This window comes from Prionailurus bengalensis, chromosome B3 (genome assembly GCF_016509475.1).
Source record: "Prionailurus bengalensis isolate Pbe53 chromosome B3, Fcat_Pben_1.1_paternal_pri, whole genome shotgun sequence".
Taxonomy (NCBI): Eukaryota; Metazoa; Chordata; class Mammalia; order Carnivora; family Felidae; genus Prionailurus; species Prionailurus bengalensis.
In genome coordinates, this window is record NC_057355.1 from 54,299,374 (window position 1) to 54,313,742 (window position 14,369).

A 14,369-nucleotide genomic window follows, 5' to 3' on the forward strand; every position below is an offset into this window, starting at 1 on the left:
GTTTTTTGTTTTTTTTTAATAATAGCAATGGAAAGCATAATACAGGCTTTTAATCCTGGAACCAAGATATTCAGGCATCATTCTCCTCCATTGGGAACTGTCTTTTTTTGGGGTGTTTTCAAAAAGAGTTGCTGTTATTCACTACTGATCTGGGTCAGAGCATATTCTCTGATTTCTCAAAATAAGGTGTGGCAATTTAGATGAAGAGAATGGTTGATCTACTCAGACTAAGGTAATAGCTTGTTGTTTTTTTTTTTTTTTCCCCACCAAAATGTGTTCTTCATATGAGGAATATTTTAGGAATGGTGATTTTTTTTCCTATAGACACTCTAAGATATTTGGGTAGTAAGTGGTTATCAGTACAGTATTTTTTAATAGCAAACTACTAAAAATTTATCTTTCAACTTCATTTACTAATCATTGCAGTGAATTGGGCAACCCAAAGTTTTACAGACTTTTCCTCCAAAAGTTATAAGATGGAGTAGGGAGCACAAAGACTCATGGAAGCTGCTCATATTGACTTTACAGAATTGAAATTGGAATTGTTAGAAATTGAAATAGTTTAGAATGTAAAAGTAATCTAATTGCAAGAGCATGTCAATAGTAAAATTGGGAAGTGGGCTCTCAGTTTGTAGGGGTTGCTCTGCTGTGCCACCCATAGCCCCCTTCCAGACTGCAGAGCACATTTCCCCAGCTCTCAGGAGTGCTGACTACATACAACTCTCAACTGTCAGGCCCCTCTGGGAATTGCCATTGGCTGAGGAGAACTGTTTTGTTCAAGGTCACCCCTTCTTGCTGAAGTCACACTTCATCCATTGAATGAACAATGCCAAGGTATAATGGTCTGGCCCCCTTGATCCAGCTCTGAAGCTCCAGAGCTCCCCATGAAGTTGGCTAAACCTTTGTTGTGACTGTATCAATAGTCCAACTCCTCCCTCTGCCCAACTGTCTCCCTCACTCTCTCCCACGTGTCAGTGCCAAGAGAACTTAACTATAAACTTCTTGCACACAGATTTCCTTCTGAAGCTGCTGCCCAGAAATCAGACTAGACCTAAACAGCTCTGTTTTCTCCATGGCCAATCTAAGGCATTTCCTTCAGCATTCATATGTGAGAGAAGATTGTAATCATCTTCCTGGAAACGGTTTTCTTCTGACTTTCTTGTGGTCTCATCATCTCTTAGGCATCTGTTAATAGAATCCTACTAAGAATTTACAGAAGACAGGATCTTAGGAGGCTGATTCAGGTCAAGTTTCAGTTTAGGGAAATGATCAAAGAGAATACACTTTCGTACAACTCTCAGTAGGCTTATTGTTCAGGTGAAACTTAGTGAATTGATTATTTTCTTTTGAGAATAGGAAGGCTAAATTGTGTGTCTGTTTCTGCATCTACATAATGCACAATAGAAGCTGCAAAAATTTATATAAATTAGGCAGGACATCTATAAAATTGATTACTTTTTCTCAGCAAATCACTGAACTGATTTATCCATGTTGAAGGACTATATCTTTTATCATCTCTCCTTCCTCCCACCCTTCCCCCTGGGCAAATTGGTATGCAAGCCTCTTCAGCAGCTGATCTCAGACCTCCCTGTGTGGCTCTGCCTCAGCATAAGCACTGTGTGAATAAGAAGGGAGGAAAAGAAGGGAAACATCTGCATTTTTCAAAATAAATAGATTCCAAAGATACAAATATTAGGCTTCTTCTCAATGTAATGAGATCCTGTTCACCAGTCTGTTATAGGATCAGGGCCAAGCTTTATGTCTTACTCTCCTGTGGCTCTGACAGCAGTGTGAGCAGGGGAAGAGCAGAGAGAGAGAGGGAGACACAGAATCTGAAGCAGGCTCCAGGCCATGAGCTATCAGCACAGAGCCTGACGCGGGGCTCGAACCCACGAGCCATGAGATCATGACCTGAGCCTAAGTGGGACACTCAACCGACTGAGCCACCCAGGCACCCCTGTACTATTGTTCTTGATCAACTCTCTTCTGCTCTTTAGGGTCCATCCTCTTTCTAAATAGGCAAGATGTAGTAATCATTGAAAATGAGGTAAAAAAGAATAATAAATATAGATATATTAGGAACATGGGCTTTGTAGTTAGATAGACTCGGGTTCCAGTTCTGGCTCTGCCACTTACATGTGGCCTTGGAAGAGTTTTCTTATAATTTTTTCCTCCCCAATTGACCTTTAAAATACCAATCTATGTAATGACAAAAATTGAAATTGTACACAAAAGTATACCATAAAGTGAAGTCTCCCTTCCATTCCAATTTTCCTCTTCATTTTCTTTCTCTAGTGGCAATCACTGAATGATTTCTTGCATTTCTTTTAAGAAATTTTCCATGTATTTAAGAATAGAGGTTATGTAGGTATATCCTTGCTTCGAACCAGTTAGAATCTTACCATGCATATGTAGTGACCTGAACGTGCTTATTTTTAACCTAATAATGTAACTTAGAGGATATTTTATATTACGCATGCAACCTATCTTCTCAGTGGCTGAATTGTATTCCTTCCATTGAGTAGATGGGCCATAATTAAATACATGTACCGTGGCACATCTGTCTAATCCTTATTGATGGGCATTGATAGTTTATAACATAATACTGCAATAAACATCATTGTACATCCATCTTTGAACACTTGTATGATCAGTTGCTTAAAGTGAAATGCCTACTTCTAAGTGTGTGGGCATTACAATTTTTGATGTTACAAAATAAGGCAAATGTCTCTATTTCTCTGAACCTCAGTTTTGTATTCTATAAAATGGGAGTAGCAATAGTACCTATCTCTTAGGGTTGTTGTCAGGATTAAATGAGGGAAGAAGATATACAAGGAGTGTTTCCAGATGTAACACATTAAAATACAGGATGTCCAGTTAAATTTGAAGTTCAGATAAACAATGATAATACTTTAGTATACATATGTTCCAAATATTGTAGGAGGTATACTTATATGAAAAAATTACTTGTTTATCTGAAATTCAAATTTAGTTGGGTGTCATTTATTTTTATTTGGAAACCTTGTATATGAAGGCATCAGCACAGTCCTTGGAATATAGTAAGCACTAAATAAATACTGGTTGCTATAATTCTTATTAGACATTTGGGGAAATGCTATCATTCAGCAAATGTTGTATTTTTTAAATGTTTATTTGTCTTGAGAAGAGAGAGAAAATTATGTCAGGGGCCCATGTCCGCAAGCTATTTTGGGATCAGCTGTTTTTATACACAGTGGTATATACTATTGCTCTTGATTAAATCCCTTCAGCTCTTGAGGGTCCATCCTCTTTCTAAATAGGCAAGATGTAGTAATCATTGAAAATGAAGTAAAAAAAGAATAATAAATATAGATATATTAGGAACATGGGCTTTGTAGTTAGATAGACTCAGTTTCCAGTCCTGGTTGGATTGTGCATGTGCGCATGTGTGCATGAGTGGGGGAAGGGCAGAGAGAGGGGCAGAGAGAGAATCCTAAGCAGGGTCTTTACTGTCAGTGCAGAGACCCAAGCAGGGCTCAATCTTACCAACTGTGAGATCATGACTTGAGTTGAAATCAAAAGTTGAACCGACTCAGCCCCCCAGGTATCTCAGTCAACAAATATTTCTCGAGTTCCTGCTGTGAGTTAGGCATTATGCTGGGTCCTGAGGATACACTGGTGAATAAAGCAAGGTCTGTGTGGGTAGAAGAATGTTTTTGTGTGTTACAGGTCTGATGTGGGCTTGAGGTTAAAGAAGGAACCAAAATCATTGATGTGGATTGACTGCTTAATTAGGGGAGGTCAATTATATTGACCTTCTTAATTATCTTATCTCTCTGGTACCCCAACATGTCTTTCATAGCTTTGAGGAAATTCTCTTTTCGGGCTCTAATGGGCAATCAGAAATATTAAAGTATGGAAAAGATGACAGGAACATTGAGGAGCCTGTTGAAGATCTCCTTATGTCCCTTAAGCTTCAGCAGTCAGCTTAAGATGTTCTGCTCAAAGCAAATGCTTGATTTCTAGCCTCTAGAGTCAATAGTTCAACAACAGGGAACATGGTAGGTACTATCTCACTCTTGGAATTGTGTTTTCTCAAGAAGTTTCTCAGCATAGCCTAGCTAGTAGCTCTGTATGTCACATTAGGAGGAAGCAGATTCAGAACAGTTTATTAATAATTACTAAATACAGTTGCTATCTCTCACTATCTTTTCTCAGAGCTCAGATTATCTGATGTTCTGAGAATAGGTATATAGTTAGTGGGTGTATTTAAAAAAAATTCCTTCCTCAAAGTAATTCTAGTTGCCATTCAGTGGCAGTTTAACTTCATATGTTTTATGGTGACTTTGGAATTGAAATTTTATGAATTTTTTTCTTTAATTTTGGCTTATATTTAGCAATCATCTTGTGAGTTTACTAAGGTAAAGTCTATACCATTACCACATCTATTTTACAAAAGCCTGATTCAAAGATGCATTAATTAGATTATGTCATTTCAAAATGTGAGATAATTATGTAATGATATGGAAGATGGAAGCTTATTTAAAAATCTTGGAATTTCTGGATTCAGTGCAATTAAATGAATTAACTTGCTCTCAGAATATTCATATATTTTAATTCCTTTATGAGAGCAGAAGGGCTTTCCCTGACAAAGGTAATAGCCAAGTCTGTGGACCCAGATATCTTCCTTGCAGCCCATGAGGCCATCCTGTGTCCCCCTCACAGAGCTGTGATTCAAGCTTGCTCCAAACGCGAGGCCCAGAACAGCTGCACCACACATGGAGAGCCAGGGGAGTGTCTGTTTTCATTGTTTCAGGATGATGACGAAATGCAATCACTATACAAGCTAACATCTTAGAAGAAGTTTAGAAATATTTTGAAGATGAGCTTTAAATTAAATCTTCCGGTCTGCCCCTCTGGTCTTGTTGGTATGTCTTTGATGTGTTATCAGTGGTGGTTGTAGTAGGTAGGACAAGAAAAATGGTGGGATTTAACATATAGATGATTTAAATTTATTTTCAGGTCTTTATCAGTTTATACTTGGTCAGTAAGTTTGGATACTGTAAGTTTCAGTAAGTTTGGATAGCTAAGACCCTGAGTGCTCACTGAAACATATCTCTGATATCCTAGTTAATTGTAGTTATAATTATCTGCCAAGATAGAATAGGAAATAATATTAAAAATAATATTAAACCCCTCCCTCCTTGATTGTACTATACACTTACCAGATTTTTCGACATATACATTCAAATAAAGGGTTTAACCAAGATACCACACATAGCCTGTTGTTTACTAATATCCCATGCCCTTTTCTCACAAAACTCTAATTGGATCTGCAGAGTATTACTTCTCCTCCCTAAAACAATCCATTTTCTTCTTCTTCCTTTTATTCTTCACTTACTTTCTGTTAACTGTTTTAAGTCATAAGATGGCTTTCTGTCATAAGCTCACTTGGGAAGGATTATGCTGTCTTCTTGGCAGGGTGCTGTCCACAAATCTGACACATAGGTCTGTGTTTGTTGTTGGGGTTATTGATGAAATAAGCATCGGATACTGCTTGCTGTTTCTTGCCAGGTTGCTAATTAGTTTGGGATAATATTTCTTTCAAGGAAATTTCCCCCATGATTATGTACCTTGCCAACAATATTTTGCTTCAAGTTCAGAAAAATTTTGTGCCAACCTGCATTTTTGCCTGGTGAAGGTTTCCTATAGCCCATGGCCTGCAGAAATGATACTGTGTCCTGTGGAATTTGCACATATACATACCAGAAAGTTTTTAAGGTCTCAAATACTGTTAAATATAGACTTTGGAAGCAAAATATTTGGAATGCTCCTTTTTAGGGGAGAACTTTCCATTGGGGAAAGTAGAGAAAGGTAGGTGGTCAAGGTAGAGCAGGTGTTGGAAGATATCTGGAATAACAAAGGGGACTTCTGGGAAGAGGAGCTCAGAGAGACTGATAGATACATGTTTTGGGCACAGGGCACGCAGGGCACACAGGTGGCAAGAGAGAAAAAGAGGACTTGGGTGAGATAAAGGATCCTGGGTTCATATGTGGTATTCAGGTTTTTTCTGCTTTCTTTGCCTGTCAGATGACATTGGTAGATTAATAGTCAGATCTTAGCAAGATATTAGTAAATAATCTGAGTGTTTTTCTACTTTTGGAACTATTTAGTATGTGAGAAAGTAGAGGTTAAAATATAGGTAGGGGTGCAGGTACGTGTGAGGGGGGAAAGGCATGAGCACCTGGCATGAGGGAAGATATTTTGCTCTGCTTTATCTTTCTCCATATGGTTTTGATAAAGTTTCATGTTTATCGTATCAGTGATTCTTTGCATACTCTGGGGTTCTGCAAATTTGTTTTTTAACTTTTTAATAAAATTTTTTTAACATTTACTTTTTTTTATTTTTTAAAAAAAATTTTTTTTTCAACGTTTATTTATTTTTGGGACAGAGAGAGACAGAGCATGAATGGGGGAGGGGCAGAGAGAGAGGGAGACACAGAATCGGAAACAGGCTCCAGGCTCTGAGCCATCAGCCCAGAGCCCGACGCGGGGCTCGAACTCACGGACAGTGAGATCATGGCCTGAGACAAAGTCAGATGCTCAGTCAACTGAGCCACCCAGGTGCCTCTGCAAATTTTTTTCTTAAAGAGATTTTGTTCTAGTATTTTTCCAAGTGTCGCAGTTAATTCAAGTAATTCCCATAGATAACACCACACTTATAATAATTTCTTTCCAATTGCTTTAGTTCTATAGAGAGAACTAAATAAATGTAAGATACTGTAATATTTAATACCTAAATATAAGATACTTCTATAAATATAAGAACTAAATGTAATAAGATACTGAACTTGAGAAAAGCAAGTTAGAATTCAAAAAAACCCCCCAAAACTCAGGTTTTGGTTTGTTCTCCCAAATAGTGGCTTTTGCTATCTATCTGTTCATACGTAACTATCAAAGGTGCATTTTGAAATGTGTAAGGTATCCCATAGAGCTCCCTTTTTACTTTGGTTGATTATCTATTTGGGTGGAAGAGTTAGGGTACAGTCCTTCCTAGAGATTTAGTAGATAGGATGGAGGAATAAGAGTTTGGAAATGAAACTTCATATCATCTGAGCTTCCCCTCAAAGCAGATGCACTTTCAGTAGACACTTCAGGGCAATTCAGTAGCAGTGCATTTTCCATAAATAAAGACGTGGTCTCCATCTCAGTCCATTCACATAAGCTTTTATCTGAGATACTGTCCCCTGAGAAATGCCACTCATGCTCCAAAGGAGGTAGTATCCAGGAGAAATAAATCAGCACATAATCCATACCTGTAAAAATAAACAAAATGAGATTTAGAAGGACTTCATGTGTTCTCCATTGTTCTTGAAGTAGATAAAGTGCAGAAAAGTATGGTATTGGAAAAACGATTGAATTCTGGCTAGAGATGAAAATGCTCCAATTGAAAACTTTCCAGAACAACATGTACTTGGATCTGTATTAAAGAAAAATTCTTTGAGTGTTTAAGCCAAATGACCCAGCAGGGTTGATAGTGTGAGGCATATTTCACAGTTGTATAAATATTTAAAACTGTTTTCCAGCGTATAAAACAAGTAAATTAGGTTGTTTTGTAAAATACCACACAATGAAATTAACCTGCCCACCTTAACTTGTTGGGGAACCTGCCCTTCTCATGCCAGCCTTCTCTCTTAAAAGGGGATTGCTGGGAAAGAAGTGTGGAGAAGGCTTTCAACTTGGAAAACAAAGCTGGTTTATGTTTCAGAGAATTTCAGATGGAGTGATTAGCATCATGGTATACTGCCACAGGTGTTCTGTTTCCAGATGGCCTGTCTTCCTAATGTGTCACAAGGGGCCAAACCAACTAGATTCAATAGCTTTTTATCATAAGTCCTTTTGAACGTGGTGAAGGGTAGACTAGGGGCTCCATTATATACATAAGCCTAAAAGAAAGCAGTGCAGCCTCTTGGCTAGGTGGTTCTCAATTATGAGCTATTGCTCCTGGCTATGAAAGTGCCACCAAGCCTGTTCTTCAGCCACAGGCTTATGGATGATGGGTAGGTGTTCTTTCTCATTCAGTCTCACAAGGCTGCTTTGATCCCCCATTGTTGTTCATGCCCTTTCCAAAATTTTTATTCTTTTCCTCTTACTTGCATTGTAGCTATTGCCTTGGACCACTTTCTTTTGCCTCCAGTTAAACAGAATTCTGAGACAATGGCAGTGATGTTTTATTTCTATATTTATTAATGTAGAGTCTGAGAAGAATGCTAATGACTAAATTTATTGCTACCCGCTCTTCACCCCTGCCCCCAGCCCAACCAGCCGATGTTTTGGCCAAGGAAATGCAAGCAAGAGTTAATAGCTGGTATACAAAGCTGGCACCATGGGGTGGTGACACCATGGAGCACACAGCCAAGGGTTAGGCATCTTGGGTTTAATCCTAGGGATACCCCCAACTCACTGGGTATCCTTGAGCAAATCACTTGACCTCTCTGGGCTTTAGTTCCCACATCACTCATTTAAAAGACTTAGTTATATAAGGTCCTTTGAATTTTGCATTGTAGAAAAGTCTTCTGTTATATGATGTTTTATTGTAAATACATTTCCTTGATTCTTCTTTGTTAATTAAAAAATTTATTTTGTTTTTGTTCTTAGACTGCAGAATGAAAAATGGATGAATGTCAAAGTGGGAGACATCGTTAAATTAGAAAATAACCAGTTTGTTGCTGTGAGTATTTAGTACAATTTAAAGAATGTATCTCAGGTTAAAATAGCATATGTACTGAAGTATTTACATTTGAAAATTTGGTAAATCTGTACTAATTAATAATAGTTAAGAAAAGAATACCAGAACGTATTACTAAAAAGTCTCAATTATAAAATGTTGAAAAAGACATATTAATTAATTACTTTGATAGCCTGAGTGATTATCTCTTTGTCTATTTCCTTTGTGATCTTTTTTCTTTTTTTGAGAGAGAGAGAGAGAGAGAGGAGGGGAGTGGCAGAGGGAGAGGGTAAGGGAGAGAGGGAATCTTAAGCAGGCTCTATGCCCAACGTGGAGCCCAACACAGGGCTTGATCCTAGGAACTCTGAGATCATGACCTGAGCCAAAATCAAGAGTCATATGCTTAACCAACTGAGCCACCCAGACCCCCTCCTTTGTGATATTTTCAATCAATAGACATAGAAGATCTTAAATGAAGCTATCATTTCATATAAAAGATTTTAAAATGCTCCAGTACTTTAAGAACAGTTATTTCTCACATATTTTGAATACTATCCCTTAATAATAGGATTATTACTGTTAATTTGCAATATAGTTGAAGAAGATAACCAGAGGACAAAAAATGTATGCTTCTTCCTGAATAATCACAATAAAAAATTTCTATTGGTCTGAACTAATAAAATGCTATTTATGACATTTTGCTTTGCCTATCAAATGTACTATAATTTATATTCTCAAGCTTCCTATGTTACAATTTCCTTGATAAAATTCAAGGGGTCACTTCAATGACTAAAATATATGTGATGAACTGTAGCTCACATTAAATGAAGGGCAAGAAAACTAATCAGATGAGAGATTGAAAGTTCAAGTTATTGTAGTCTTTATGTCAAATACATATTAGTTATGAAAATTTGTGTTCAGTACAGTTTTATGTATCAAGTTGTGTCCTTCATTAAATCTGAGGTATTTTCCCATAGGAAAAAGGAGTGACCCCAAGATCTCTTTACAAGAATAACTCAGTTGTGGGGCACTTGGGTGGCTCAGTCGGTTGAACATCAAACTCCAGCACAGGTCATGATCTCGCCTTTCCTGAGTTTGAGCCCTGCATCAGGCTGTCTGCTGTCAGCACAGAGCCCCTTAGAATCCTCTGTCCCTCTCTCTCTCTCTGCCACTCCCTTTCTCACCCCCACCCCTCAAAAATAAATGTTAAAATAAGAATAACTCAGTTGAGACTCCTAAAGATTCACTTTCAGAAATAGTCTTCTTTCATTAATGCACTGTCTGCGTATACTGATCCTCTGGAACAGCCTATGTTAAGAAGACTACTCAGTGGTCAGACCATTTACCAAAGAGCTCACCCGCTAAATGGAGAAGTGTTTATGTCCCTGACAACATCGATTCTTTGGAAAATAGCCGAGAACCAAAAATAAGTACAAAGGGGTTGGCACAGCCAAAAGAGAGGTTTCAAAGTCCACATACTGTGGGCCTAGGCTCCTTATACGTAGGACGTTATGCCAGGTTCTCACAGTTTACAATTGACACTTGATCAACATGGGTTTGAACTGCGTGGGTCACCCCCCTGTCCCTGCCCTTACTGGTAGGTTTTTTCTGTATATATATATATATATATATATATATATATATATATATACACACACACACACATATATATATGTATATATACACACACACACATACATATATATATGCACTATATTTATATTTTTCCCTATATATATATATACACTATACAGTACTACAAATGTATTTTCTCTCATGATTTTCTTAGCATTTTCTTTTCTCTAGCTTACTTTATGGTAAGCATATAGTGTATAATACATATAACTACCAAAATATGTATTAATTGACTGTTAATGTTATCCTTAAGGCTTCTGGTTGATAGGGTATTAGTAGTTAAGTTTTTTGGGAGTCAAAAGTTACACTGCATGGATTTTTGACTGAATGGGGGTTGGCACCCCTAGCCCCATGTTGTTAGATTAGACGCAACTCAAATTAGCTTATCCAGCTTATTTTCCAGCTCATTAAAGATTAGCAGCAATACACTAGGGAGTGGCATCTGCTGGTTCTAACCTGTAGGAAGGATGCAGACAGATACAGGTATCTCTTGTTATCTGAAAGTAGAGCGGTCCTGTGAAACCTTCAATAAGCCAATATAGCACAAATCAAAGACTCTTACCCTTAATTCATATGGAAAACTTTTTTGAGTATTCCCAGGCCCCCAAAATAATCTCTCTTAGGCCTTTCTGATACCTTAGGACACATCTTGCTAATGATGCACAAAATAAGTCAAGATAAAGCACAAATGCTCACAGACAGTTCAAAGTTTTGGAGGCTAGACACTGAGATGCTGAGGATAGTTCTGGGAGAAGGAGCTTGGTGGGGACTCTCTTGCTCTCAGGTGCACAGTACTTCTGTAAGCGTTCACTACAAACTTGTATGCTACTTATGCTTTTCCTTCTTTTCATAAAGGTAAAAATCCTTTTAATATTTCTTTTGGTTAGTGAAAACAAGTACTGATATAGTTCTTTCATGAAGTGGTGTAATGAAAACTTTCAAAAAGTTGAGGATACCTGTGTAGTGTAAGGGCAGTGAAGTGAATTGGGTTAGAACTGAGTCTGCTCCATTCCTTCAGTGACAGCACTATATCTTCTCTGCCTATGGTTTCTTCATGTGTCAATCAAGGTGCCAGACCACTATATCATCCCAAAGATCCCTTCCAGTCCTGTGTGCTAATTCTCTATCTGAACTGAGATGACTACAGGATTCTTGAAGGCAAAGAGCACATTGATCTGGCTGGTCTCTCACACCTAGTGCCATGTTGGGTCATGGTGGGCAGACAGCAAGTGATGGCTGAATGAATAAATGTCAGTGTTTTGTAAGAGAGAAGCCAGAGGGGAAAATGGATATAAACTTTGGAAATTCAGAGTGTTCTGGCTCAATGGGATACTAATATACATCTGTGTGCTCTAAGAAAAGGTCACATATATTCAGGATTCTTTGCTTAAGAAGAAAAGTCTTCATGTAATTTAATTTAGTTCTGCATTCAATTAAAATGATTACAGTGAAAAAGTTTTGGTGCAACTAGATGGTTAACCTTCACTTTTTAAAAACACTGGCATATGTGGAATTCTAAGATGTGTGCATTCAAAAAAATGTCTGGCAACTACTTTGTCCCAGGAATGGCACTAGATTATAATGGAATTAGAAAAAATTAAAGTGTGCCACACATGTAACTATTATTTTATTTACAATTGAATATTTCAGTGGCAATGCTAGACATATTCCCACTTCATGTATTCATAAAAACAGTGTATTTAAAGAGCCCCCTGTATGTGCTCTAACAAGGATAAATATTAGACTGAAATCACTTGTTCACTAATCTATATTCTAGTGTGTTCATTTATCACATTCTTTGGGGTGAATCCAAGAAAGGCAGAAATCAAACATATGTCCCAAATCTCCTAACTCTATAGGACCTCCTGGGTAACTTATCTGTGCTCCAATTTTCCCTCTGGCCTTGATATTCTAATTTGTATTTCCCCTCATCTTTATTCTTCATTTAGTTATATTTTCTATGTTATGGTACATGTGCTTGCTTTGCTTTTGCAAAACTGTCTATGGAATGATGCATGGAAGGTAAGTGTAAGTGCACACATCAGGTGAAAGAAGGCCAGTTCAATAGGTGTTTCATTAGCGTTGGTTTAAAATGAATCACACATTTAGACAAATTTCCATGAAGTCAGTGATCCATGTGTCCCAGCACTGTCCAGTAGAACTTCCTGCAGTAAGAGGTGCCTGGGTGGCTCCGTTGGTTAAGCATCTGAGTCTTGATTTCAGCTCAGGTCATGATCTTGAAGTTTGTGGGTTTCAGCCCCTCAGCAGGCTCTGTGCTGACAATGCAGAGCCTACTTGGGATTTTCCCTCTCTCTCCCCTCCCCCACTCCCTCTCTCTCTCCCTCTCTCTCTGTCTCAAAATAAATAAACTTAAAAAAAAAAAAGAACTTTCTGCAGTGACGGAAATGTATATTTGTGCTGTCCAGTGTGACAGCCAACAGCCCCATGTGGACACTGAGTGCATAAAATGTGACTAGTGCAACTGAGGAACTGAATTTAAAATTTTATTTAATTTCAATTAAAAATTTTTTTTAAATGTTTGTTTGAGAGAACTTGAGTGGGGGAGGGTCAGGGAGAGAGAGAGAGAGACGCAGAATCTGAAGCAGGCTCCGGGCTCGAACTTGTGGACCATGAGATCATGACCTGAGCCAAAGTTGGACGCCCATCCAACTGAGCCACCCAGGTGCCCCTAAAATTTTATTAAATTTTATTTTTGATTTTTAAAAACATTTAGATTTAGATAGCTATATGTGACTTGGGGCTGTTTGATTGGATGGCACAGATGTGGCCTTTTTATTGTGGCTACATGATGGGATGGGAATGCTTATTCTCCACTCTTCTGTACATCCAGTTCTTTACATTTTCACTTGGAGGGGCAGCACCAAAATAATCTTTTCAGCTTTTTGTACTACCTTGCCCACATCCCTCTCCCAGGAGTGACTTCTGTGATTGCTGGGTTTGGGGGCAGGGAGTGGTGCCCATGACCCAGAGCCTCCTTCCTTCCCCTTCTCTTTGGGCTCTGCCTGTGTTCACAGTACATTCAGCCCTGCTCTTTCATTCCAACAATTTTATAAAAGCAAATCCTTGTGGTGGAGGTGCTTGGAAGGTCCAGGTAGTTTAGAGCTCCCTTTATCTACAGCTAGGTGAACCTAACAGGGATCAAGTATTAGCAAGCCCATTTGGCCCACAGACCTATAGCCTGGTCTCCAGCAGCTTTATTAATAACAAGGATGATGTGTTTATCTCCATTGGTCTTGGTCTGATTCCTATAATTATAGTTCTATTGGTTTAATCTTTGGATAAGTGAAGAAAGGAGTTCTTCAAATGCCAAAACTCTGTAGTGTCTCTTGATTATCTCACTTTGTTTCAGAATTTTTCTATGTCTGTCTAGCTACTTGGCATCTACAAAACTTTTTCTAAGGGCCAATGTTTTTTATGGGTGAACTGCTATAATAATTTAGAAGTATGAATATACCTCCTGCTCCCTGAGGATTAGCTCATTTAATCTTTACATTAGCTCAAGGAAGGCAGGTTGTTCTATTATTGTTCCCATTTTACAGATGAGAAAACAGTGCCATCAAATAGCTTGCCAATAGGAGAGCTAGGAGTTAAACACAGGCCATCTGGATTTTAACTCCACTCCTAATTACTACCATATGCTGGCTCCTTACCCCATTAAAAGTTATCCCAACTGCCTTGAACCTGGGTTTCCTAAGTTAGGGTCTTCAGGCTTGGGTGCTGGAAGTGAAGTGACCACAGAATGTTGTACCTAATTCTGATGCATAACCTCTAGTTGTTCATACTTAGAATTCTAAATTAATTTATGTCAGCTTATTCTATTTTAAGCAAGGAAAGGAGCTTGCCTGTGATGGCTAATTAGCTGGCATATTCAGAAGTTACCTTTGTTTTCCAGACAAGGAACCCTCACTACTCACTTAAAAAGAAATTTTAAAACATGTTTGGGCTGAACTTCCAGAGCTCCTAGTTTAATTTTGGGACCAGGAGGGGAAAATGTAGAGTGTGATTC

At 38.2% G+C, this 14,369-nt stretch overlaps 1 protein-coding gene across 1 annotated transcript in view; it reads left to right on the top strand.

Moving 5' to 3' along the window:
• The window catches only part of ATP8B4 (ATPase phospholipid transporting 8B4 (putative)), a 191,173-nt gene that overhangs the window by 56,101 nt on the left and 120,703 nt on the right, over positions 1-14,369 (top strand). Inside the window, exon 7 of the mRNA XM_043554514.1 lies at positions 8,638-8,710. Coding sequence (XP_043410449.1) covers positions 8,638-8,710 — 73 coding nt within the window. The remainder of the gene's footprint in view (positions 1-8,637; positions 8,711-14,369) is intronic.